Raw genomic sequence first — 27,655 nt, forward strand, 5'->3', positions numbered from 1 at the left:
AACCAAATTATTTCATGCCGAAAGGAGCCTCTCAGAGAGGAGAACTTTATTTCTTGCTGTGCTGATGAGAGCACTGGGCTGGACAGGAAAGATTTGGAAAGGCGAATTTTGAGTGCGTGTTTGTGGTGTTTGCAGTGGTTTGGCAGTGATGGATGATCCTTGCAGCCAAAGGTGAGGCTGGCTGACCCTCCTGGAGCAGTTTCCATGGCAACCTAGCATTTTTGAATAATCTTGGTTTATAGCAAATCTTCTTCCCCTCTTTCCTTTCCCCCTGCGTTGGTTTCTTGGCTTTTTGTTATTTTTTTTCTTTGCACCTTAGAGGAATCTTACCATTTCTCATGAGAGTTTGGAATAATAATCCCCACTCTCCATTTATAAATGCTTCTCCACAGTGTTTCAGAAAGGAGTGATCACTTGGAATCAAATTAGCTATTTTCCTAGTAACTGCTAGTACTGGCTGGTTGCTCGGCTCTTGACTGCCATTCTCCTTACAAAACAAAATGGCTATTTAATTGAGACGTGGGCTAGGAGCAGACACTTAACTCCCCCAGTGTCTAGGTGAAAGTTTAAAAATACCCATCGCTCAAAGGAAAGAGAGGCAGAATAACCAGTTTTCATAGCCCACTATTTCCCATTTGGTAATGTCCAATGCTAAGAGTTGTGTCTGAGCATGTAACTCAGTTCTACCAATATGCTTTTACCTACGCTGCCGTCCTGTTCTTGGTAACTTAACTTGCTCTCCTGTAGGACATATTCTTTAGGATTATAGGCACCACTGTTCCTCTGAGTTTGCTAGTGCTACATTTAGATGCCCAGCTTGGTAGCCCTTTTTGTAACAAAATTTAGATGTGTTTTACAGGTTTGCCTTGACAATTGCATTCTTGTTAGTTTTTGAAGATCTCCCAATTCATGTGCTCAGCTTCTGTTTTTGCCTGCAGTGAATTTTACCTTTTTATTTCCCGCATTTGCTACTGCCAATTTAGATCCATAGTTTTTACTGAGAAAACTGATGGTGACTTCAACCAAGCAAGGAAATGCCAATGTCCTCATGAAGGAAAAGCACGGCTTTTAGTTTTCACGTGAGCCTTGCTTTGGCCACTCTGCTTATTTCCACGGAGGGAGAATCTTTATATTGCTCACTGGTGCTCACATCATGTTTCCCTCCCAGATGCGGGGACAGTCACTAGAAATTGGCACTTGCTTTTGCAACTTAGGGCTGTCCAGTGGGAAATTCACCCTTCTGTTTTGCTTGGAATAGCCAGAATCCTGATTTGGCTGCACAGGTCAAGATGTTAGTTTAATAACCCATCTCTTCCATTTCTTTTAAAGGAGAGAAAAAAATATGTGATTAATTTCAGGCATTTGTCCTTTTGCCTTTGTAGTTTCAAGGTTGAGCTCATCTAGATGAAAAGTCTCCTGTTCAAATTGTAATATGAGGGGCTCCTGGACAATAGTGACTCTACAACTGTGGAAAGACATTTAAGAAAGAAATACTTATTAGTCTAATGTGTGGTAACTTTACTGAGAACTTATTAATAGTCTTGATTTATCAGGCACAGAGAAATAATTATACATGTGCTAGGTCTAGCATTTCTTATGTATGAATTCCTGGACATGTGCCTGTGAAGCAGTACTAGCCTCAGGAACCACTGATGGTTTTAAAGGTCAATAATTTACAAATGATTGAGGCAAAAAAAAAAAAAAAGTCTTATGTCATTGAGAAGATGTAATTCATTGTAAAGGTTAGCAGGTTATTAGACATTGGACTTTAAGGCTTTGTATGTATCTGCATGCTTCCACTCTGCATCCCCTTTTCTCCCATTTCCCCTGACTTCAGCTAGCCCACAGATTTAAATTATGATGATTTTTAAAAGTGACTTTTTGAGAAAGTATTAGTTCTAGGGCTAATGTAATGTACCATCCATGAGCTTGTAATCCCAGCTTTCAGACTGCTTAATAAAAGTAGGCTAAAGCTCTCAAAAATAAGAGCCTGGAGTAAAGCTTTATGTCCATATTTAGGCATCTTAAGAAAGTGGCTTGATTTTAGAAAAATTACTAAATATCGTGAATACCCTCTGACTTAAGGCACTTTAAAAAAATCTTGAACATGATCCCCAATTTGAATAGTTTGGGATTTTTTTTTCTTTAAATTAGTTATGGGTTGCTAGGATCTTTTAAGATTCTATGGAAGATCAGCAAGGTGGTAAGCAGAAGGACCTGACTTTAAATGTGGGGCAGTCTTGTTCAAGATAGCTTGCTCTGCTTGTAGGTGGGAACATGGGAACATGGGATAGCTTGCTCTGCTTGTAGGTGGGAACATGGGAACTTGACACACTGTAGTCTGAACAGTGTGAATGCACACCCTGGCACACCGCATAGTCTGTGCTGTCAAACCCGGCGTGGTATTCAGCAGATGCAGTTGTGTCTGCACGTGATACCTGCCCACAGGCCTGCTTGTACTGGGTGCAGTGTAAGTTTTTGAGTATATATAACAGGGTGGGCACTGTAACAGCAGTGTTGGTGGTAAATTCTGCTTCAAGTCCCCTGTGTGTTTATCTGAGTGTGTACTCTGCTTCATCTTTTTTTTATGTGCAGTCCAAGGGATCTAGAGAAAAACCAGTTCAGGTCTGCATATGCATGCTGAAGTCAGAGCTCTGGTTGCAGCCTCAATGCCCCTTTGAAAGCATTTGAGCCAGTTGAGTTGTTGCGTGTGTTCATGGCTCCTTACAGCCTCCCAATAAGTGTTGGTAAAATAAACTGAGTTATGCTAGCATGCAGCATGAGTTAGTTGTCTTCTCCTGCCTTTTTGCTCTTTTTCGAAGCGTGATTCCACACTCACGATGTTCTCCATCATGCTCCCTGTCAGAAGCAGGACTTTCTTGAAGAGGCAGAGAGAAGACGACTGGAGATAGGTACAGGCTCGTGGTAATGGGGGCAGCTGGAGAAGAGGAAAAGGGGAGGTCAGAGGACAGAGCCACTGGCTTCAGTGTGTATCTGATCTTGCTGTCAGTTTTTAGCTTTTACTTCTTAAGTGGTCTTTGGAATAGAAATGAAGAAGAAAAAAAAAATGCCATTTTGTTTCTGTTATGTCCTTGCAACCTTAAAGATCTTGAACGTTCTTCTGGCTGTGTTGTTACTGGTGCCTAATCATGTAAAAATTTACAGCTGATGTTTGTCACAAGTTCAAATAGTTTGTTTTATTACAGAGAAAGCCTTTCTTCCTTGACTATGGTCAAGGTGGTAATGTGGTCATTCCATAGAGGTGCCTGGATCTTGCATTTACTGTTCTTGCTATTGTCAGGACAAGCCTGAAGGCATTTGAAGTGATTTTTCTGTCAGCCCATCTTCAAATGAGATGTTTCTCTGCTACTCCATTTATTTTTCCTGAACAAAATGACTGGTGATCTAACTAAGCAGCTGAGGTATCAGTTTGCAAATGGGTGGGTAATAGCTTTAAAGCAAGCTTTAAACTTTTTATGGCTTGATTAGCTCTGTGTGTGTGTGTGTTGTGTGTGTTTTGAGCAGGGGCTGGAATGCCAACCAAGCCCCTCGATAAAAACCATGAAATTCTTAGCTCAAGGATTCTGTGTGCAACATGGGTTAGCTGAAAGCCAATAATTTCCTGATGCTGAATTAGGGCTTCGACACAATGTGTTATTTGCCTAAACAGAGGTGTTGCAACCTGAATGCAGGATGCTGAAGCTGTTGAAGCGGGTCCTCTTTGAGAACAATCGCAAGGTCAATTGGTCAATTTTAAGGGTGAGTTTCAGCAAAGGCCCGGCTGTACTCAAACAGTCTTGCTGGGGATTGGCATTGGCGCTTCAAAATGATTGTCAATTCCAGCTGGAGCACACAAAGTATTTTTAAATTTTGCCTTAAGCTCCTTATTTCTGATGGACTGTAGATAGCCTCATCCTTGTTTAGAAATCTGAGGTTAGTGCATTCACACAACCTTAATTTTATTAGATACTACAAAAAAAGTATTATTGATTTTTTTTTTTTAAACAATACTGTTTTCACAATTTTGTTTAAAAGGTAAGTTGGATAAATGACTGTGAAGTTGGTGAGAAAGGAAGTACAAGAGATTTCTTTCTTACTTGAACCTATAAATAGTTGGGATTAGTTATGTGTTAATGTTTTATATGACCATAATGTAGCTGAATGCTTGGATCTGGATGCTGAATTGTTTGAGATTCTTAGTAGCAATAAATACAGATGTAAATATAGACTCCTGTGACAAGATTAGTTGCTTCTGTGATTATAGAAATCTTATTAACATGCCTGTTTTCCATTTACTGTCACAAGCTTTACATGTCTGTGCATCCTTTAAAATAATTTAATTACAGGTTCTCCCCTTCTTGATATTCATTAACGCGTAAGATTTCTTCCCTAGAAAAACAATTGAGAAGTGTGTACGTGTGTTTCTGAACAGAAGAGGTGTTTTAGGATAGAGGATGCTAAAGCTGATCTTAATCCCTTCTGGACTACCAATGAGGAACACTTGTAATAATGTTCTCAGTTTCAGTTGTTGAAAAGTGCTGTTTCTTGCAGCTCTGTGAAAGTGTATTAGATGTTTTTAATGTGTTAAACTTGCTGTAAATTAAGCAATGGCTGCTGTGGCATCAGTCCAAAGTTTGGCATGCAGCAAGACTTCATCTAACACCAGCCACAGTTAATGACTTTTTAAAAAGAAATTTGGCATCAGGCACCACAGATTTTTTCATCACTGACCTAGCTCCTTTAATTGTTGTTCTTCTAGTTGTCTAGCCCTTATTTACACCTTTGTAAGAACAAGACATGGAAGAGTGAATAGTATGTGACTTGTTGACGACTCTTTTCTACTGTGATGCCATTACATTTTTTCTTGATCTCTCCTGCCCTTTTTTTTTTTTTTTCCCCTGTCCTTGCACCTACATCAACTCCTACCAAGCCCTTTCCCCCTGCTGCTGGAGGAGAGCCTTTGCAACACACTTTCCCTGCCTTTAGGATACCCACGCTCTTACCTTAGTTCGGGCTTCCCTGAGGCCTGAGCTCCTCTCTTCTCCCCAAGACTCTAAACTGATAAACCAATTTAATTAGAATAGGGTGTGGTGGTTGTTTATCCTACCTTACAGTGAAATCTAGTAACATAGGATAGAAGAGGAAATGAAAATTAATTGTAACAGACAGTAAGTAAACCTGTCACTGATCAGATGCTGCAGCACGTGCACCACTGAACAGCTTGTGTTGTTCTATGTGCAAATGCTGTCTGCTGTGCTAATGTTATTTATTTATTATGATTGTTACATTTGTCCTAAAAGCCATCAGGGCTTCTGTACACTTCACTTCAAAAAGACTTTATAAGCCACTCAGTTATCTTCATGTCTTCAGATAAGTTTGTCCTCATCAAGCAGGAGGAAGCCCTCCTGCTTCACACTGTCGCTGGAGTCTGTTCCCATCCCTGACTCCTCTAATAGAGGTTTCTCACAGGAGATTTACTTGTGGTGTTCTGCTAGCTGCATTTTTCCCCTCTAAAAAGTGTTGAAACAAGCAGCTTGTTTGTCATGGTTGTCCCTTACACCAACAACAGCAAACAGTCAGTAAATTATTTATTTAATTATTTTTTCATCTAGGAGGCTGCAGCCCATCTGTTGACTTGCATAAAATTAAAGTGTAGTCACTGATCTATTTCACTGCCTTTAGAGGGTAGGATAGAAAGCATTTCCAACATAATTAATTTTTGACAAGAAAATCACTGTTGAATTTTCTCTGTAAACACATTTGACATGTTCTGCAAAAAAAAAATTTCACATTTGAAGCCTTTGAGTAGCATTCTCTGCTGCTGCCCATCAGTTTGGGGAGCCCTTGTGAAGTCAAGGTAGCTGGATTAGCTTGCACTGTGTGGTACAGAATCTGGTTGAACGTTTACAGGTTTACTGGAGTTGTAAGATCACTGTGTTTTTGTCTTGTACACATAGGTGCCACTGAATTGCTGCTTCTAGCCCGCCGGACAGATTTGAGACGGATTTCCTTAGACACCCCAGATTTTACAGACATTGTCTTGCCGCTGGAGGACATCCGTCATGCCATCGCCATTGACTTTGATCCTCTGGAAGGATACATCTATTGGACTGATGACGAAGTTAGGGCCATCCGCCGCTCGTTCATCGACGGGTCGGGTAGTCAGTTTGTTGTCACAGCGCAGATCGCTCATCCTGATGGCATTGCTGTGGACTGGGTTGCCCGAAATCTGTATTGGACTGACACTGGCACAGACCGTATTGAAGTTACAAGGCTTAATGGGACCATGAGAAAAATCTTGATATCGGAAGATCTGGAAGAACCCAGAGCTATAGTACTGGATCCAGTGGTTGGGTGAGGAGCTGTTCATGAGCATGTTCAAAATATTAGTCATATAAGAGAAGATGCCTTAGTGTTCCTATATGCAGATAATGGGAGGTGATGATAAACTACTTCTGAGTCTCCAAAATGAAAGCATTGTTTAAAGTTACTGCTTTAAGGCAGAAGGACTACTGTTCCCTATTGACTACCTAGCTAGTTGTCTTATATGCCTTTGGGTTTTCTTCTTCTCCTGTTTGAAAATATGTTTTGGGACTGAGTGGAACTGTTTGTTTATTCTAGCTAATAGCACTGGTTATGCAGTTTTGCTCAGCAGATTAAGTTTTGTACAATGGATAAGTGTGTTTATGTCTCAGTGCTATTTTGAATGTGTTGGGTGTCATTACCTAGGTAAAGGAAATTAATTTGGCTTAGAAATGCGCTGTTCTGTACTGTGTGTGCTCTAGCTATGTGGTTTGGGAGGAGGGTAGTCAAGAAGAAGCTAAGTGAATATTGAAACTTTGGGTTAATAATAATTTTTAAGATTTTGTTTCTGTTGCAGGTACATGTACTGGACTGACTGGGGAGAAATCCCAAAGATCGAGAGGGCAGCATTAGATGGCTCAGACAGAATAGTGCTGGTGAATACCTCACTTGGCTGGCCAAATGGACTGGCGTTGGATTATGCAGAAAGCAAAATATATTGGGGAGATGCAAAAACGGACAAAATCGAGGTTTGCAATTGCATCTGCATTTTTAATTCCGCAGAGTTATAGAACTTAATTGTTCTACTTTTCTAGGCATTTTAATTCAGTTAAAAACCAAATGGGAGAGAAGCAGCATTTCTGAAAATCTTGAGTTTATTTTGTTATATATAATGTTTTTGGAACAAATTTGACCACTTATTATCTCTCTGTCAGTCTGTGAGAATATAGTGTTGTTTAGTATTTGTTTAGCTTATTAGAGGCAGAAGTTTATTTATCCAGAAGCAAGAAGCCTGCCTACCACCTGGTGCAAACTAGCACTAGCTATCTTTGCTATATCCTGGTAGACTTTCTTTTGTTGAGCTATAGCCTTCCATAGTGAATCCTTAATAATTTTCAACACTTATCAGGTCAGACACAAAATCTTCTCTAGCCTTATGAAATTTAGTTTTATTTATTTATAACTTCAAATAAGACAATGTGAAATCATAGTCCCGTGCTGGAAGGTCACATAACTGTGCTCCCTCAGAGTCAAAATAACTCCAGTCTTGCAAGGTGATTTGCTTTGAAGTACTCCTTGGAAGAGCCTCAGGGAGCATGGTTTTCTTCATCCTGAAAACAAGATTTATAGTCTATAATTCACCTAACTTTTTACCAGCTCTGAAAGAAGAGGGGAAAAAAGAGACTTAGCTGTACCTAGAGATTTGTTTTTAGCAGATTGAGCACTTCAGCCCTGATACTGCCTAGAACTTGAATCTATTTTGCAAAAGGAAGGTTAGGCATCCTCCAATCTCATGCTTGCCAAAACATTGATTTTTTTTTTTCATGCACTTCAGTCTTACTTGGACCATGATTCCATATTCATTAATAATGATTCTTTTCAGAGCTAGATCAGTTCTTCATGACAGAAATTTTCATCTAGATCAGGCATGAGCTCACTGCTGCAATTCTGTCAAACTGGCTAGAACACATGATAAAATGTTTATGCCAACATTATAAAGTCTGTGGCAGTACAGAAGATATCTGATCTCGCATTAAGTCTGCTGGGACAATTTCAATTTCATTGTTTTTAAAGTAATGTAAGCCAGCAGAATGACTTTGTCTCAGGTTGTGATGTAGCATCTATGCAGGGCATCAAGAGATGATTTATCACCTTAAGATTTCTGAATTATTATTTCCTATAAGGCTCCAAGTTTTAGAGTTATGATTTTATTGCTTGTTTTTAATAAAAAGTTAATGTTTTTTAACTGTGTTATGAATATGCAAAGAATCTTGAAAAAACAGGCTAAAAACTTTAAAGCAACAGAGAAGACATTCTCCCACAATTTTTCTTTGTTTTGGGATTTTAATTTTTTGGGGGAATTGGGGGTTTTTGATTGTAGAAGGCGTCAATTTAGGGGGGTGCAATATAGATCTATAAAACAAAGAGAAGTATGTACAAGGTGATTAGAGCTGGGGGGGTTTTGGCCTCTTTTGATGCAAAAACTGGGCATTAGCAAACGCTACTGGTAGGTGGTAGATGCGAAACAAACAAAAGCAGATGGTTCTTCAAACAGTGTGTGGTAAATTGGGGAAATGGTTTAAAGCTTACACGTGTTCTTGGGAAGACTGGACAATTTGTTGAAGGGAATTCCATTGAATTTTATGAATTAATAGAAGTGCCTTCTGAACCACAAGTCACTGAACTGCAAATTTCTGGAGAATCAAAGAATCTTCTTGAAAAGTATCAGCACGTTTGCTCTATTCTTATGTTTTTCCCTAGTTATAAGTTTTGATTAGTCTCTCAGACGAGATACCAACGTGGATGGACCTCTGGACTGAACCTGTACAAGCCCCTCTATGTCCATTGTGTTGAGACCATTCTAATTGTTGACTCTTTGGGGAGTCTTAAATCTGTTACCGTGTTGCATTGACTTTAGAGAAAATGTTCTTCCTTACATGTAACATTACTGTTTACTTACCATGCTTCAAGCGTGCAGAAATGGGCTGAAAATTGATGATGACAGTGATGGATCAGAATGCGAGTTCAGCAAAGATTACAGCTGCTGTGGTTAGTAAAGTGTGGGAAGGCTCTATAGGATGAAGCTGGGGAGTTCATCCAAGAGAATGGTTCGACCCAAGGTAGGGTACTTGGAGTAAGTGCGCTGAGAGAAGGGAAAGGAAGATTCTTGGGTGACCACACCACCATGCTGGCTGCATGATCACGTACTTGTTTTTCACCCTAATGTGCAAAGTAATGCAAAAGTAAGGGTGGGTTTCTTTACTGATGAATATTAGTGACTTTCCTCCAGGATCTTGTGTGGCCTCTCTGTAATCTACTATATGCAATTTATTTGGTAGGCGAGAGAAATCTCAGACTGTAATAATACTAGCTAAACCTATGATAGCTGAAATATTATTAACATTTTGAGTCTTCCTTTTTTCTCCCACTGCCTTTCTCTCCTATGGCAACCATGAATCCTGAGATCTGTAACACTTTTCTTGCCCTTCACATCCATTTTTCCTATCCCAGTTTAGTAGAAGATGCTTTAACTTTCAGTAAATATTTTAAACTTACATTTGAGGGGAGAGTAGTGGAGGGCATGCAGCATGTCAGAGGAGACCATTTGTGACAGGATCAAATGGTGAAACTTGGAACTGGACGTGAAGGCATCTGAGTATATGCCTGATCCCTGCCTTGCTTGTATGTCTGTGTATTTATCTGGCATGTGGGGATAAAAGCAGGAGGAACATGTCTGTGTACTTACATGCTATTCCATGTAAGTAGTTTTCCATATTTGATTTTAAATAAAGGGTGCTTCCCTCCCCCCCGCCCCCAGTATGCAGAATTGCTCAAAATCATTATTTAATTGCCACCCTAGTGAAATGAATGTTGCTTCCAAGCTATGTTTCTAGTTTGTTTGTGCGACACATGAGCTTTTATTATTTATTTTTCACACACTGATTCATGCTCTGCTGTTCTGGAGCCCCCAGAAGATAATAAAGCATCAGCAGGGGTTAATGGAGACTGGTAGGGGGTACAGCAGGGAGCTTTTGTTCCCATTTTATCTGGCAGCTTGCAGCAGGCAGAAGCAGGCTGTGGCTCAACAGCTTCATCATTTATCTCGGTCAGGTTTCACTGCTGATAAACTTCTATTCAAATGGATGGCTGCTATTGTGCTTACCAGTAGGGAAGATTTCTCATTGACTTGCTACAGGTTTAAAGCATTTTCCTGCCGTGCTATGAGGTTAAAAATGTATGATCTGCTCTGTTGAATTGGTCTCGTGTTTTCCTGCTCCAGTGAATATTTGTCTTCTGAGCACGTACGCTACCTGTTTTAAGGCATAGGTTGGATTTAAAATGGCCAGCAGCCCCCATATTGATAAAGCAGTTATGGTTCTGTGTGTGTGCATGTGGCTGTGTGTGTGTGTGTGCTAAGAGGAAATAACGATATGGCTGATTTCTCACAATTTTTCAGTCTTTGCTTCATTTTTCTTTATTCATCTTCTTTCCTATTTTCCATTCTCAGAGCCAGAGATGACACCCACTTACACCTATTAGTGGTGAGTTTAAAGAAAGGACTCACTGCCTCCTATATGGATTCCAACCATTATCTAGTGATTTTTGAGTGCAGCTCTAACTTGAAGTGTTTCTGCATTCCCAAATCTATTAGCTGTGCCTAGCATTACTGTCTCTAATCCTCATGATTAATATGGAAAGTCTTATATTCTGCTGTTTTTCAGCGTAAGTACACACAAGCCTTCAGAACCCAACCTTGTCGGACAACAGAAAGCGGATGCTGCTAAGACTTTTTTTTAGAAAAAAAATTTTGAACAGAGAAGACCTTTTTGTCTCTGACCCAGGAGCGAAAAGCCTGGCATCCAGAGAATGCTCTAATTCATATTCTAATCCTGAAATTGCAGGGCTACATTTTCCTCTGATGACAACTCCCTCAATTTTACCACCACCCTAATAAGGAAATTTTGTTTTCTAAGCATTCACCATCTATTTTCTGACTGAGAAATTTTGTCTTATAGCATTAGTCTTTGTATTGTGAAATGCTGATGTCTCGTAAGCCTGACTACTGATCCCACCCCACCCACCATACTTTGAATCAGTGATTTGAAAACTGAGAAGCAGAAACCATTGAATCCCTGCTGTTGAGCACATCTGCTTTTGTGTATTTGCATTAAATTTCTGCAGGTATTAGAAATGAAGTATGTGAAGCAAATATTTAAAGTTGCTTTGCCCACAGTTCATTGTCCACCTGGTTTGGATAGTTGCAGCACTTGGCAACTTCATTCAGTGAAGGACATCAAGGATGTGCTGCAGGGGGTGGGGGTGGATCCCCCTCCTCCATTCCAGTTTCAGCAGTTTAAAGTTTACTCTGATACGGAATTTCCAGCAATTTCTTAATGCATGCTAGGGCTACATTGAGAAAATCACTGATTTTTGAAATAAATACTAAAGTAGGGGCTTATTTTTTAAGAATAATTGGTTTAGACTTTGTATAATTCTCACTTGGAAGTTTTCTTTTGAACATCTGAATGAACTTCAAGAAGAATTAAATTTCATGACACAGATGAGGACAGGAAGCCTATATTACAAAGCAGACAAATGACAGCCACAGATCACATATTTGCAAGGTCTCCTGACTGTCAGAGCCAGATTCCAAAATTTTTGAGTGGTCTCTTATTGCTGACTGTAATCTGGACAAAGCTCATTTGGGAGGGAGCATGGACAGCAAATACTGAGTCAGGACTTTCTGACATTGTAAGCTCGTCATTTAAAAAAAAAAAGTTGTAGTCGTTATTTGGATTTTAAACATAGTGCTACAGGATTGTCACTTAGGCATGTGCCTTCTGCTGCTGTTCAAAGTGTTTTAATAGAAAAGGAGAAAAGACAATGTATTTAAAACATCCATGTTACTTTTAGATTCAGGAACATAAAAAGTCAATTTGTTGTTGTCTTTGATAAATCAAATTATCCAAATAAAACTGATATGTGGAAAGGTTGATTCCTGGACACTCATTACAAACCACTTCTGTTGATTAGTTCTCAAAGTCTTCAGGGATCTACTCTCAACAGGATGTCGTTCTTAATGGAACAGATGAGAGGTTTCCAACACCTTACAGCAAGAAATGAGGACACGGAGGAAAGGGTTTGTGTAGATACCAGCCAGAACTCTTGTCCAAGGCTACTTGACGCTGTGAGCTTGGTACCAAGCTTGATATTTTTCTGAGCAGTGAAATTACTGTCCTAAAGATAATGTGATATTATGAAAGACTTAGACATTCATTATAAAAATGTTTCTTGTGTTGTAGATCTGCACTTTTCCCTGAAGTCTGCGGCTGGTTTTCATCTAATGAAATGCAGATATTGTCATCTCATTAATTTGCCTTGTGTTGTCTTTATAGAAAATGTCAGAAATCAGCACTCCTGTGATGTGACTAAAGTAAATTTCTAAAATGGGTTAGATCAGTCCTGCTCTAAAAGCATCTGTTTTTTTCTTTTAACTCTGAGAGAGAGCCTAGAGTGGCCATGTCAGAGGCAGATGTCTGCACTCGAGACAAATTCCAGCCTGAAAGTCATGCTGGCTTCTACAACCTTTTGCATGTTATCATTAATAGTAAAGGTGTACCTTTCTCAGACTGGGTTGCTCCTTATAGCTGCGCAGCTTCAGCCTTTCCATGCTGGAAACTCAGAGATGTTTCTGCAAGCTTTGGTTACAGATGAGCAGTCCCATTTTCATAATGGTAACTCTGTAAACCTCATGGCTCCCAATAGGATAGCATGAAACTCATTAAAATATAACCTTGTATCCCACTAATGTGTCCTACATGCATCCTAGATTTCTCCAGCATAATTAGGAAATTAAATTTTAGTTCACGTTGTTGTTTCATCTAGAAAGTAACACACTTCTGCTGGCAGTCAGTATTGGCTACCTGAGGAAAAAGACACAAATCCTTAAAATAAAATAAAAAAACAGAGCCATTTTCTGACCTTACTGGGAGTCTGATATAATTAAAACAATATTTGAAGGCAAGCAGGGGGGTGATATGGAAAGATATTGAGCTATCTCCTGCATTTTTGATTCAGCTGAGTATGCTCAGTCTGCCATTATCCCTTACTCTCCAATATATATATTTTTTCCAAGCTTAGTTGCATTCCTGTACAAAAAAGACTGTAGTGCTCTTGGACCTGGACTTCTTCAGAAGTGTTCACATGACTCGGTGATCCCTCTCAACTAGCTAAGTCTAATTATTCAGCTTTCTTCACACAGGGTTTTTATTTGGCTCTGAGTTATTGTAGTCCTAGTTGTCCTAAAAAATCTAAATATTTTTTGTTTCTGGTATCTTCCATGATGTTGTCGCTTTGCAAAAGTCTAATGTCAGTGAGGAAAAGTCTGTAGGGAAAGTTAATCTCTTTCATCAGCCTGATCATTCCAAGGGTGGAAAACAAGCTTTTGGGCATGCAAAGACTCATGGAACTGAGATGATTTAGCTAAGGGCGGAGTTGAACCAATGTTCAAGAGCTTAGTGCCACCAAAAGTGAAAAGTGACCCAGCGTCCTCCCCCCTGCCTTGCGCTGGGCTTGGTCACTTGCTGGACTCTTCCGCGAACTGGTTTACCTGCTTGAACAGTGGGAAACTTTCCACATTTTTTTTTCTACAAAAAATCAGTTCTAGTTGCTCATGGAGGAGTCTGAAAAGCACCAAGTCTGGCAGAGGACAAGTAAAAAAAGAAAGAGGAAGGTACTGGGCAGAAGTACCCTGAGAGGGAAGAGGAGAACAGGGTTTTTGTCCGTGTTCAAAAACATCAGGGGCTGTGTTACCTAATTTCCTCTTGTAAAACTGTCCCCCAAACCATGGGGGGGGGGGGGGATTCCCATTGGTTTAACCTAGCCTCCTTCGCTTCCTTTTTGCAGCCAACTAGAAGCAGGCGTACAGCTGCTTGCAGGAGTTAGCTGACAAAAGGTAACTTGCAAAAATCACCGTAATTTCCTTGCTTCCAAACCTTGGTCTGTACCCAGACTCTCCTATTCCCCTGTAGCCTACGCCCATGTAACACAACACCCTCGCACTGCTGCCACTCCCCCATGTGTTAGAAGTGTTAATGTATCAAAATTAATTTCTGTTGCTAAGCATCTGTATTCACCTGCATTTTATTTTTTTTTAACTTGCATAATGGACCATGTTTTACTATTAAATTGTCTTCTCACCCAATCCCCCCTTTTCTGTGAAAACCTCTCTTGTCCTGTTCACTGTTGCAGCTGTAATTTTTGTCTTAGGCTGTACTTTACAGTTGCAGAGTTAGCTGGAGCTCTTTGGTTTCTGAGTCAAATATAAGGGGTTCCAGGTATCCTTTCTGTTGATTTCTCAGCATTTCACCACAGTGGAGGGATTTCTGCCCATTTCATATCTAGAATATTCCTAAACATTTGGGTATTGATGAAAAATGGTGTTGACAAGTTAATGATACTGACAGAATAATTTCTTCAAGTTGAGTTTACAGTTTTGATCGCTCAGTCAAAGAGGGCATAGCTGTGCAGGACTTTTTCCTTTTAGAGGGAAAGACTAATTAAACTGGAAATTTAAATAAGCATGTGCCTTTTTCCTCCTTTAGAGCTGTTGTTTTATGGCAGGTACTTATTTTAATTGTGTGACATTACTGTGGTCATAGCAGTAAAACCATTCTGATTTGTTTTGTTTATATTGCTTAAGGAAGCAAGTTAGTTGAAAATACTGAGTTCTCAAATCCAGTCTGAAAAAATGCTAATGTAATATTCAGAAGGCATTCTAGCTATCTTTAAAGCTATTTTAAGCGAGATGCTGCCCCAGTTTTCTTTTTTTTTCCCTTAGCAAAATAGATTTAATGAGTTACTATTGTTTCTCATTTCTCTGATATAGTGAGATTCATGTACATTTAGGTGGAAGATGAACAGTCATATCCTTGATTAGCAACGTCATGAACTGGGTCACTCTGTGTTTAATCAACAAAAAAGTGTATGTAAGTATTTATCATCAAATACTCAGGTCTGAAGTACCTGAGCCTACACACTGTGACGGTGGGAGTGCTTGAACAGGACATCTGAGGTTCCACGTATTAAGTGGGGTGTCCTTGGCCTCTCTGAAGACCAGTAAGCTGTAAAAGGTGCTGAAGGAGCCAACAGAAGGCTAAGATCTCTGTTGTTTAATTGCCAAAACTTGGCTGTCGATTTTTAAAATCATAGCTTATGTTCAAGTTATTCCTAATATTTTGTTGCAAGATGGTTGTATCTGAAATTAGAGCAGTTTGTGGATTTGGGGTGGAGGGAGATTCTTGGGGTTTTTTTTGTTTTTTGTTTTTTTACTGGGGATGGGGATAAAATAAATAAAATTTTTGCATCATCTGGTATTGTAGCTGGTGACTTTCAGTCCATCACAGAGGCCTATTCAATTCTTGTAAGTCATTTTCAATTTTTTTTTGAAGAAAGTGTTACCCATTCTTATAAATTTTCATTGATTACTGCCTTCCTCCGTTCCAGTCATTCTGAGAGACAGCTTAGCATGCATGACATTTAAATGCTCCCTGATTATTTATAACCACATACAAAACTAAGCACTGCTCATAAGTTAAGATGAAAGGTAGCAGTTTGCACGCTGACACCCTGCTTATGGCACTAGGTTAATTATGAGTAAATCACATCAGCTTTGTCTAACTTGGTCTCCTAAATTTGCAATGGAAAGTGTGTTCCTTTTGGGGCCTGTGCACTGTCTTCTCCTTCTGGAGTCTGTAATATTGAGGTTGTCTAGCACCTTGTAGAATTGGGCTTGTATATTTGATATCAATTTAAGTATGGGCTAGTATGGACAGACAACTTATAATATTAGCATCATCTCAGTGCTGTGAACATGTGCTAGTATGCATCTGCCTGGTCTGTGCTGCTACTGGCCTTAGTTTTCTAGACCTGAATAAATTGCTGCTCTTGTTGGGGCCCTGCTTAGCTTTACCAGGGCTACTGTACTAGCTCTAATCAGAGCTGAGTCTTATTTTCACAGATGAGGCAGGTATAATGATTGAGCTCTAGACTTAAACCAGTCAAATGACAAGTGTAAATTACTGTACATTCAAATCCCAGATTATCAGAAAGGTAAATTTGCTGCATTAGCCTATTTATCGCAGTTATTGCTGGCATTCAAGAGTAAATTCAGTCCAGGGTATCTGGCAGCAAGACCCATAAAATATATATTTCACTTTGTATCTAGTCTTTAGTTTTAACATAGAAATAATGCTTCTAAGTTATTAAATTTTTTTTCATTGTTCATGCCTGACCACTAAATACAACATCTTAAAATATGACCACATTTTCAGCATTAATTCATTTATTTTGAATAAGTTGTATTTTTATGAGGCCATAGACTTGCATTCATTATTGTTCTAGGATAAGCAAAACTTTTTTCGACAGCCAGGACTTTTGATGTTTCTTCCAAGATCATTTAATTTTTGTCTTTTGCTTTATTTTTCATGGAACTGCTCACCCTTTCAGTAAAGGTAGTGTTTGTGGTTAAGCCACATCTGTTTCCTGTTGTAGTCTGTATTCTCACTGTGGTTTGCAGTATTTCGAGTGGCCTCAGAATGTGAAAGCCACACCACATTGCAGTCAGAGCAGCGTAAACTGCTGGAGACACTGGCTCGTAGCAGGAGGTGGGTTTCTCAGATGGGGATTCAGCGGGGCTGGTCTTTGCTGTGATTTGGGGCTGCAGTAAGGGAGTGACTGCATAAAGCAGTATCAGCTGGAACTCGATTGTTATCTGAATTTCAGCATGTGAAAAGATTATGCCAAAACCCTTTGGAATGGGTTGATTAGTGATTGTTTCTTTTTCTTTGTGTGCGTTACATGAATCATTCCTATATCCCTTGCCACTTTCTTCCTGCCTTAAAAGAGTCTGCTTGGTTTGGTAGCCTATTGATAAGATTCTTTTAAAATCTCCTAAAATGCAGCCAAAGCGAGTGCAGACAATGTGGTGCCATGGAACTACTCATATGACATGAGTTGGTGATGCCCACCTCCTAGTGGGCAGATGTTTTTGTTAAGTAATATCACATAGATGGGCTCAGATAAGATTGTAATGGGAGTATGGTGGCAGATGTAAGTACTTTCAGATAGGCATCTGTTTTGTCTGTCTGGCATAAGGTTGTCTTTCAAAACAATCTGTATGTGGCAAAACAAAAATTCATAAAAAGCAGAGTTAACACTTATGTCCTCACTTTTCTTCTCCTGACTTTCTTTCAGAATAAGCAGGAGCTTATTTGTACAGCTCCTCATTTAAAGTTTATCAAAAAAAGTTCACCTCATGTGGTACAGCTTCCAACTAATTCTTTTTACCAGTAGCTAAGCACCCCCCTGAATATAGAAGTTTCTTCCTTTTTCAAATACAAGGCAAAAGTGTAAAATCTTAAGGTATTGCTTTATGATGATAAGTGATGTTTTAATGGTTTTAACTGCATGTTTTTAGTCAATTCGCTTTGCAAGATCCATCCATTTCCATATCTGTCTGGTCTGCTTTGCAAGCACTAATTGCCGTACATTAAATAGTTGCAAACAAATGGCTCATCTCTATAGTTTAAGGGGGAGGGGGAAACAAGTCATCCTAGAAATTTAGTATGACTACGTTATGGCAAGAAAGTGGTGGTGAGCAAGGGGATGGTCAACTTTGCTCAGTGCTGATGGTGGGGTTAAGGACTGTAAGTTGCAGTTTACCTTACAGGTGTTAAAGCTATGTCCCTGCTTCTAAAGTTAACCGTTAGTCTGTTGTTTAGCAACCTCATTTATCAAAATAGAACAAAGGAGGCGTGCTGCTAGGAACTGAGAGAGCCAGCAGATGCTGAAATGTTCTGAAGCAGAATAAATGCAATAGCAGAGCTTGTTTTCTAAAGGAAGTCCAGAAATTAGGCAATTATGCTGGGCTCTGAGCCCAGCTAAACAATCTGTGATAGGAAAAGCTATGTTTGGAGTTGGTTGTCAGGATAAAGGACATAAACTAAAGTGTCAGGATGGTAAATGTGCCCTAGTACAAAGTGGAGCTGCAAGTAATGTGCTTGATTTTTCAGAAAGATCTTATACAGCAAAAAAACATTTCACCAAGTAATGCTCATCTTATGCATGTGCATTACTGCATGTGTATAAGTGTACCGTATACATTACTAGAGAGAAGCTTTTTCAGTAGGCCAATTCCACACAGTAATTACTTAAAAAAAAAAAAAAAAAAAGTAAATATGGAGCTTATTCTGACAAATCAGCAAGTATGCAGAGCCCCTTCCTTTTTCTATAGGAGTTGTGCTCATAAAGATTCAGTTCCCATCCTATTGTACTGAGAGAAAATGGAGTTGTACCAGGATGTTTGTGACAGGGAATTCATTTAAGTAGAAATGAAAATATTGTGGAGGTCATAGTGTTTTCTTCCTCTTTTTTTTTTTTAGTGAATTTAGAAATAATTAATCTTACTAACTTGCACATTATACCATGTGCTGAGAAAGGAGTGGATTTCAATTCTGTTTCTCTCTTTTCCTTCCTCCTGTGTTTTGGTAGGCAAAAGGTAGGAGTTGCTCCAAACCAGCCTTCTCATTTCTCATGTGCTAGGAAATTCTTCTGACCACAAAACGTCGTCCATCTAGCTGGAGTTATTGCACCCATTGATCCTGAAGGTTGCCATTGCACAAGTCTTTGGGTTTGAGCCATGTACAGACTTGTCCGTGACTATCTAATTCCACCAAGGCAGGAGTGAGAGAGATTTGAAAACAGTGATTTAATAAGTCATCTTTTTACCACTGCTAGTGTTCCTTAACCTGGAATGTTGTGTCAGAAGTCCTTGGATATTGAGAAGGGTGTTTTAATATGTTTCAAGGATTAGTATGCTACATTGCATATTTACTGTGAATTTTGTGAATCAAGTTGTCTTGGGAAATTTTTAGACTGAGGGGTTTTTTTTGGAAGGATAATATGCATGCAGGGAAAAAAGATTTCCTAAAAAGTTAAAACAAGCAGAAATATTTTGAAGGAACTTTTCTATATATCCTGCTTAGTAATCCTCTAAAATTGCAGTGCTAAATCATTTTTTAAGCTTCTCTTAAAACTGAAGGCTCCTTTCACTCCTGTCAGTATGGTAATTTTTATAATAATATTTGGCATTCATAAGATACTTCATCATTTGAACACATATGTGTATGTTTAATTAATCCTCTCAGTGTCCTTTTGAGGAAGTTAGGTATTACCTCTTTCTAGCAGTAAAGTGACATAGTGAATTCAAGTGTCTTGATCAAAGGCACACAATTATTTACAGACCATTAGTGTTACTTCTAGTACAAAAAAAAATGAATTTAATTATGAAGAATGTAAAACTGGTTCTTTATTCAGACTTGGGAGTGTAAACATATTCTGTAGTTCTTTCTGACTGTCTGGCTCCCAGAATTTATGAGTAGCCTCTTATTGCTATCTCTAATCTGGGCAAAGCTCGCTTGGGAGGGACTGATGACTACGTGATGCTGAGCCAGGACTTCCTAATATTGTAAGCTTGTCCTCATTCATGTAAAAGTGTCTCACATTTAAAACTGAACCAAGAGAGGTAAGTGAGAAATGACAGAGAGAGAGACAGCATCTAATAGGCATATGCAGTATTAGTTCCGAAAGCATATATTGTAAGGATTGCCAAGTCATAACTTCATATTGTGATCTGCTTGTGAGAACAGCCTTATGTACAAGAGATCCTCCATGGTTTTCAGAATGAGGAGTACCTTTGCCAAAATACAGACTTGTTTTATTAGATGTTGTGTAACACTGATAGCATTTTAATGGCTAGGAGATAGTTTTTGAGTTTAATGTATAAATGTGGAGCAGCTGATTAATTAATCTCTGATAAACAGTGGCAGAATTATTCTGTATAAATGAAAAACCATTTCTCTTGCGAATGTTGGTGTACACGTGTATCCACAGGTCATGAACGCTGATGGAACTGGGAGGAGAGTGCTGGTGGAGGACAAGCTGCCGCATATCTTCGGGTTCACTTTGTTGGGGGACTACGTTTATTGGACAGACTGGCAAAGACGCAGCATTGAACGCGTGCATAAGCGAACTGCAGAAAGAGAGATCATCATAGATCAGCTGCCTGATCTAATGGGCCTGAAAGCTACCAATGTCCGCCAGATAATTGGTAAGCATGACTGCAAATCAGGCACAGGCTGAAGGAAATAAAGAAGTGCTCTGGGAGCATCTGACTGGGGTAGCTGTTTACTTTAAAGCACACACTACCAAACTTTCTACCAAAGACTGTGTGAAAGATTGATAACTACATTCAATTCTGGTAATGATAGGCAGGTTTACATTCAATTCTGGTAATGATAGGCAGGTTTATTTTAAAAAGTAAAATAAGGTGGAAAAACTCAGTAGTGCCTTTTTTCAGGCATCATTCTATACCAAGTCAGTTTTTTAGAAATGGGCAGAATCCAGTTTTGTTATGTGGTAACTTGTATCTCTACAACATTAGCAGTGGGTTAGTGAGGATGCAGTTTTATGGGATGGGGTGAGTCTTTTGTAAACTGCTTCAGTTCTTTAAGTTGACAGATCATTAAGCCAGAAAAAGAAACATGCACCCCCCCAAAAAAGGGTAATTTCCTGCTACTTAGGGAGTTGGAGCAGCTCATGAGTCTGAACAGCGCTGGATCCAGTCAGCAGAGAGGAAGGATCAGGGAAGATGAGACCATCTCTTTCTAACAGCAGCTATTAGATTAGCCCAGCTGCTTATGAAACTGCAGCTGTAGCAGCTTTTCATCTTGCAATCTGAACATGTGCTCTCAGTATGCAAAAGCTAAGAATGAGACAGTTTTAGTCTATTCAGTGCTTTTCAAATGAACACTGCAAAATTGTTTTTAAAAATAGCTAGAAGCACTTTCTGCCCTGTAGTATCAGTGGTGTAAACATGCAGGATCCTAGCTTTAAATTGGCTATCAAAATAGTGGTAGCAGCATAACTGTGGCATCACAGGCACATCAGATTGCCTGATTTATCCTGCTATGTGGGTAAGGCTTGCAACTTCTTGCTGCCATGTCTGGATTGTACCCCAGGTTAACCCCAAATTAAATGTAGTTGAGGTGTATCTTTGCATTGCTGCTACCACATTAGCAAGCTGCCCTAAGGTACATGTTTTAAATACAGCTCTCTTTCTAACTGTTTGGCTAATTGAGCTTGGTAATGCTGGGCCTACTCTTTTAGTAGGTGGATTTCCAGTATGTGCATGGACACAGGCTAGTATTGCAAAGAGCTGTTTTATTGGCATCCTGGAGGGAAGAGGCCATTGAATGGATGTGAAAATAGATCTGCAACTTTTCCATCTCTAGGAACACAACTGGGGTATGTAGCTGGACCAGTGTACTGTAAAAGAAGGCAGAACTTCCACTGAGTTACTCACACACTTACTTTCCATTCAGTGCTTGTGTTGTGAATCAGGTCCAGTAACTGTTGAAGTTCAGATCCTTTTCCCTACTGCTGGGTGTGTTTCAAGCAGTCGGGAAAATAAGTGTTGGCCTTCCAACCACATAGAGTAATGCCTGTATAAAGGATTATAAGAAACAAACAAAAATGAACTAATTCAGATAACAAAAGGTGAAAAACCATGCGTCTGTCTTAATGAACTCATAGTGTCATTGATGTGTCTGAGGACTGGCTTCATCTTCCAGATGAAGTCAGTGTGCAATGATTACTTTTGCTTTTGTTGCTTGTGTAGGTACAAACCCTTGTGCAGAGGATAATGGTGGTTGTAGTCATCTTTGTCTGTACAGACCGCAAGGCCTTCGCTGCGCTTGCCCCATCGGCTTAGAGCTCATCAATGATATGAAGACCTGCATTGTCCCAGAAGCTTTCCTACTGTTTTCTCGGAGAGCGGATATCAGACGAATATCTTTAGAAACTAACAACAACAACGTTGCTATTCCACTCACTGGAGTCAAGGAAGCTTCTGCTCTGGATTTTGATGTGACAGACAATCGGATTTACTGGACTGACATTTCACTGAAGGTAGAGATGGAAGATGCTTTTGTTTATTCCATATCTGATATTAGGTTGTTAAAAGGCTCTTAGATACTTAAGAATGGATTGACAAATATCTTTTACAAGATTAAAGACTAGGTAAAAGAACTTCTTCTAACAAAGAGTGGCATACGTTTTTGTTATACTGACAGCATTCCCTCATATAGATCATTTAAATCTGATGTGTACATTCTCACATAAAGGATACATTTTCAAAAATAATAAGTCAAAATTTTTTTGGCAGAAAGCAGAAACCTGAGTAGAATGCCATATGGCAGGAGGTTTGGGGGATGACAGATGTTTTGCCAAGCACATTTAATGGGGGGAAGCTGTGTCTTGGGTCAGGAAGTGAAAATAGGTCTTACCTGTTCATTATCTTATATAGCTACTGCACATGAGCCATATTATGACTCGCAGGCTATTGTAAAATAGGTCTAGGATCTAGACTGGCAAATCAGAAAAGGTTGAAAGTAAGTGTTTAAAAGTGGTAGTTAATGGAGTGACAGAAATCTGTGTGTTGTCTGTCTACTATTCTCTGCTCCCAGGGAGTGTTGTTATTCACTTTCTTTTTCATGGCTGTAAATGTAGTGGAAATTGTGAACACCAAGAATTAGTTTTTAACAAAAGTTTTCTGCAATTGGATTGAGCGCTGCATAAACAATAGCTCACGACTCTTTACAAATGAAGAATCATAAAAGTTAAAAACAGTGAGTGAGAGAGAGGTGACTTGGCTGAATTCTTTAGGTACAGCACTCATTTGAACTGTGTTTGAAACAAAAAGAAAACGTGGATCCCCTGATGAAATTTTAAGGCAGATGAAGACTGAAAGATACACATTTCTCTGCTGTGTACTCTCAGGTACTGGCATAATTGATAGCTAGTATCCAAACTGGGATATAAACCAAAAATATACCTTTGAGATAACTTCTGATGTGTTAAGAATACGAGGAGTGTGTGGGGAGGGGAGTATTAAGGGTGCTTAGAGGAAGCCCATGTTTGCCAAACAGAATTTTGTACCATGCTAATGTTGTTCTTTGACTTCCAGGCTTCCTAGTAGATCAGGAAATGCCTAAATTCTAATGTATTATTAAAGCATAATTCTGGCTGTATTTGCTGTCACAGTCTGGTCCATGATGACAAGAGTTAAAAAAGTCTTTTGAATAAAAGACCAAGAAGAAATTCTCTCTAGTGAAATTAAATTAAACCATCAGTACTGAAGCACTTGCACTACTGAGCTATTCAGCCATTAGGTTGTTTTCTTCTATTTGCTGTTCTGTCCTGAACTTTTTCATTACAGAGACATGGTGGGATAGCTCGCATGACTGGAGTGCTGTCATGGATGGCTATGTGCTTTTTAGGAAAGACAGGCCAGGAAAGCGAGGTGGTGGAGTTGCTCTTTATGTGAGAGAGCAACTGGAATGTATTGAGCTGTGCCTAGGGGTGGATGAAGAGCGAGTCGAGAGCTTATGGGTAAGGATCAAAGGGCAGGCTAATAGAGGTGACACTGTTGTGGGTGTTTACTACAGGCCACCTGATCAGGATGAGGAAGTTGATGAGGCCTTCTACAGACAGCTGGAAGTAGCCTCACAATCCCAGGCCCTGGTTCTCATGGGGGACTTCAACCACCCCGATATCTGCTGGAAAGACAACACAGCTAGGCACAAACAGTCCTGGAGATTCCTGCAGAGCATTGGTGACAACTTCTTGACACAGGTGGTGGAGGAGCCAACAAGGAGAGGTGTGCTGCTGGACCTCGTACTAACAAACAAAGAAGGACTGGTGGAAGATGTGAAGGTTGGGGGCTGCCTTGGCTGCAGTGACCATGAGATGGTGGAGTTCAGGATCCTGCGAGGAGGCAGCAGGGCACCAAGTAGGATCGCAACCCTGGACTTCAGGAGAGCAAACTTTGTCCTCTTCAGGGACCTACTTGGAGGAATCCCATGGGTGAGGGCCCTGGAAGGAAGGAGTGTTCAAGAGAGTTGGTTAATATTCAAACATCACTTCCTCCAGGCTCAAGAGCGGTGCATCCCTATGAGTAGGAAGTCAAGCAAAGGAGGTAGGAGACCTGCATGGATGAGCAAGGAGCTCCTGGCAAAACTCAACCAGAAGAAGGAAGTCTACAGAAAGTGGAAAGGGGGACAGGCCACTTGGGATGAATATAGGAATGTTGTCAGAGTATGCAGGGATGCGACGAGGAAGGCTAAGGCCCGTTTGGAATTAAATCTGGCTAGAGATGTCAAGGACAACAAGAAGGGCTTCTTCAAATACATCAGCAGCAAGAGGAAGACTAGGGAAAATGTGGGCCCTTTGCTGAATGGGGTGGGTGCCCTGGTGACGAAGGATGCAGAGAAGGCAGAGTTACTGAATGCCTTCTTTGCTTCAGTCTTTACTGCTCAGGCCAGCCCTCAGGAACCCCAGACCCTGGAGGCAAGAGAGAAAGTCTGGAGAGAGGAAGACTTTCCCTTGGTGGAGGAGGAGTGGGTTAGAGATCATTTAAGCAAACTTGACACCCACAAATCCATGGGCCCTGATGGGATGCACCCACGAGTGCTGAGGGAGCTGGCGGACATTATTGCTAAGCCACTCTCCATCATCTTTGAAAGGTCATGGAGAACAGGAGAGGTGCCCGAGGACTGGAAGAAAGCCAATGTCACCCCAGTCTTTAAAAAGGGCAAGAAGGAGGACCCAGGGAACTACAGGCCAGTCAGCCTCACCTCCATCCCTGGAAAGGTGATGGAGCAGCTCATCCTGGAGGCCATCTCCACGCATGTGGAGGAAAAGAAGGTGATCAGGAGTAGTCAGCATGGCTTCACCAAGGGGAAATCATGCCTAACCAATCTGATAGCCTTCTATGATGGAATGACTGGCTGGGTAGATGAGGGGAGAGCAGTGGATGTTGTCTACCTAGACTTCAGCAAGGCTTTTGACACTGTCTCCCATAGCATCCTCATAGACAAGCTCAGGAAGTGCGGGTTAGATGAGTGGACAGTGAGGTGGATTGAGAACTGGCTGAATGGCAGAGCTCAGAGAGTTGTGCTCAGTGGCACAGAGTCTAGTTGGAGGCCTGTAGCTAGCGGTGTCCCCCAGGGGTCAGTCCTGGGTCCAGTCTTGTTCAACTTCTTCATCAATGACCTGGATGAAGGCACAGAGTGCACCCTCAGCAAGTTTGCTGACGATACAAAACTGGGAGGAGTGGCCGATACGCCAGAGGGCTGTGCTGCCATTCAAAGAGACTTGGACAGGCTGGAGAGGTGGGCAGAGAGGAACCTCATGAAATTCAACAAAGGGAAGTGCAGGGTCCTGCACCTGGGGAGGAATAACCCCATGCAGCAGTACAGGTTGGGAGTTGACCTGCTGGAAAGCAGCTCTGCTGAGAAGGACCTGGGAGTGCTGGTGGACACCAAGTTAAGCATGAGGCAGCAATGTGCCCTTGTGGCCAAGAAGGCCAATGGTATCCTGGGCTGCATCAGAAAGAGTGTTGCCAGCAGGTCGAGGGAGGTGATTCTCCCCCTCTACTCAGCCCTGGTGAGGCCACATCTAGAGTACTGTGTCCAGTTCTGGGCTCCCCAGTACAAGAGGGATGTGGCACTACTGGAGCAAGTCCAGCGAAGGGCCACAAAGATGATTAGGGGACTGGAGCATCTCTCTTATGAGGAAAGGCTGAGAGAGCTGGGCCTGTTTAGCTTGGAGAAGAGAAGGCTGAGAGGAGATCTTATCAATGTGTTCAAGTATCTGAAGGGAGGGTGTCGAGAGGATGGGGCCAGACTCTTTTCAGTGGTGACGAGCGACAGGACACGAGGCAATGGGCACAAACTGAAACACAGACACTTCCATCTTAACATGAGACTCCTTTAAATATTGTTCCGTGCTATAACGTACGTGCTTAGTATAGGCTTAGGAGAGCCAAAATATTTCCCCTCCAAAGCTGGCACTGAGTTGTTAAGGTCACTTTGGCATGTAGACTGCTTAATTGACCCAGACTAGTCATCCCATTTATTTCCCCAGTGAAACGCCATTGTAATTGACACAGAAAATACTTTCACAGAGTACAGCAAATCATTTCTTCTGAATAGAAGCATTGTTTGCCTTGCAAATAAGTACCATATTGTAAGATCCTCTTTCCTATGAGATGCCTAAAATCTGAAAGTGTTTAAAATGCAACAAAGGAAACAGCCAGCCCAGTGACAGACGGGTAAAGTTTCGAATTTGCCTGTGTATCTTTGTATCCCTGCAGACCATCAGCAGAGCATTTATGAATGGCAGCGCACTGGAACATGTTGTAGAGTTTGGCTTGGATTATCCAGAAGGCATGGCAGTAGATTGGCTAGGAAAGAACTTGTATTGGGCTGATACGGGAACAAATCGCATTGAGGTGTCAAAACTGGATGGACAACATCGCCAAGTGTTGGTGTGGAAAGATCTTGACAGTCCCCGGGCACTGGCATTGGACCCTGCTGAGGGGTAACTTGCTGATTTAATTTTATGTTTATGAATGTTGAAAAATAACATACAAATACTTACTGTTGGGCATGCTAGTTAGGCATTGCATATAAATCCTGAGAGAACTGAGCAGGGGAATATAACCTGGTAATTTAGAGTATGAGAGCTGGAGGAATATGCTCTTAATGTCCTGAATAAGCATTAAGAATGCTACACTGTGGTGGATTGATGGCAGGGACTCAAGACATGGTGCATCTTGAGACATTTATTGTTTGTATCTGAGCATATTTATACTAAGAAGTTAGCTGCTTCAGCGGTTTTACAGATACACTTTGCTAAGCCAGTCATCATGCAGATTATGTCACAGGTAGCCAATCATTACACCGATCACGCACGCAGCGATCATGCCTTGTACTTTGCTACTTGCTTCCTAGTTAGAGAAAAGCTGTCTAGCCCTTAACCTTGGTTCCCACTGGCTTTTGCTGGTTTATCTGTACTTCTCAGGATGTATCATTCCCAGCTGCACCGGTGTCCTTGGGTATGTTTGTCTGAGGCTCCTGTTGCTTGCTACTTGCAACTTTCCACCAGTTTAACCCTGTCATGACCCTCCACACTACACAAAAATCAGAAAAGCTCATTAAAAGGGATTTATATTTAGTTTTTTAATTAGCCACAGAATCAAAGTAGCTGTAGATTTATGGAATTCGTTAATTAGAAAAGGACCATATTTGTCCTTTTAAAATGAAGCTGCTTTTTATCACAAGTTAGGGTCCTATAAAGATATTAAATGATTTAACTTGAAAGTGGGGGATGAAGCTTATTGTCTGAGAATAAGAAAGTTGTTTGTTTCTTCAGATAAGGGAGCCTTTTTTTGTTGGTATGGACAAGGGAGGCAAGGGTAGAGAAACAGCGGAAACAATTATACCCACCTTTCCTTGAAATGAAAGATTTCCTGAGAAGAAACCTCTCAATTGGATTCAAATGAAATAGTAAAAGTAGGGCAAAAAAAAGGAGGGGGGGATATGAAACTGTCTAACTTACAAAATAGCTCTTCTTACCATGGAATGCTAATTTGGCATTAACTAATTGCTGCAAAACCTTTTTGAGGTACCAATATTGTATTGTTGTACAAATGAGGGAACTTCATTTTCAT

The 27,655-nt window shown here is 40.5% G+C and overlaps 1 protein-coding gene across 10 annotated transcripts in view; it reads left to right on the forward strand.

Annotated features, from left to right (window-relative positions):
- LRP6 (LDL receptor related protein 6) overlaps positions 1–27,655 on the forward strand; it is a 145,133-nt gene that overhangs the window by 88,956 nt on the left and 28,522 nt on the right. For all 10 annotated transcript variants that reach the window (XM_067304809.1, XM_067304815.1, XM_067304823.1 and 7 more), the window contains 5 exons: positions 5,958–6,354; positions 6,881–7,052; positions 19,975–20,191; positions 21,761–22,050; positions 26,297–26,523. In XM_067304809.1, the coding sequence (XP_067160910.1) occupies positions 5,958–6,354; positions 6,881–7,052; positions 19,975–20,191; positions 21,761–22,050; positions 26,297–26,523 (1,303 nt within the window). The remainder of the gene's footprint in view (positions 1–5,957; positions 6,355–6,880; positions 7,053–19,974; positions 20,192–21,760; positions 22,051–26,296; positions 26,524–27,655) is intronic.

The sequence above is a fragment of the Apteryx mantelli genome, chromosome 1 (genome assembly GCF_036417845.1).
Source record: "Apteryx mantelli isolate bAptMan1 chromosome 1, bAptMan1.hap1, whole genome shotgun sequence".
NCBI classification, from domain to species: domain Eukaryota; kingdom Metazoa; phylum Chordata; class Aves; order Apterygiformes; family Apterygidae; genus Apteryx; species Apteryx mantelli.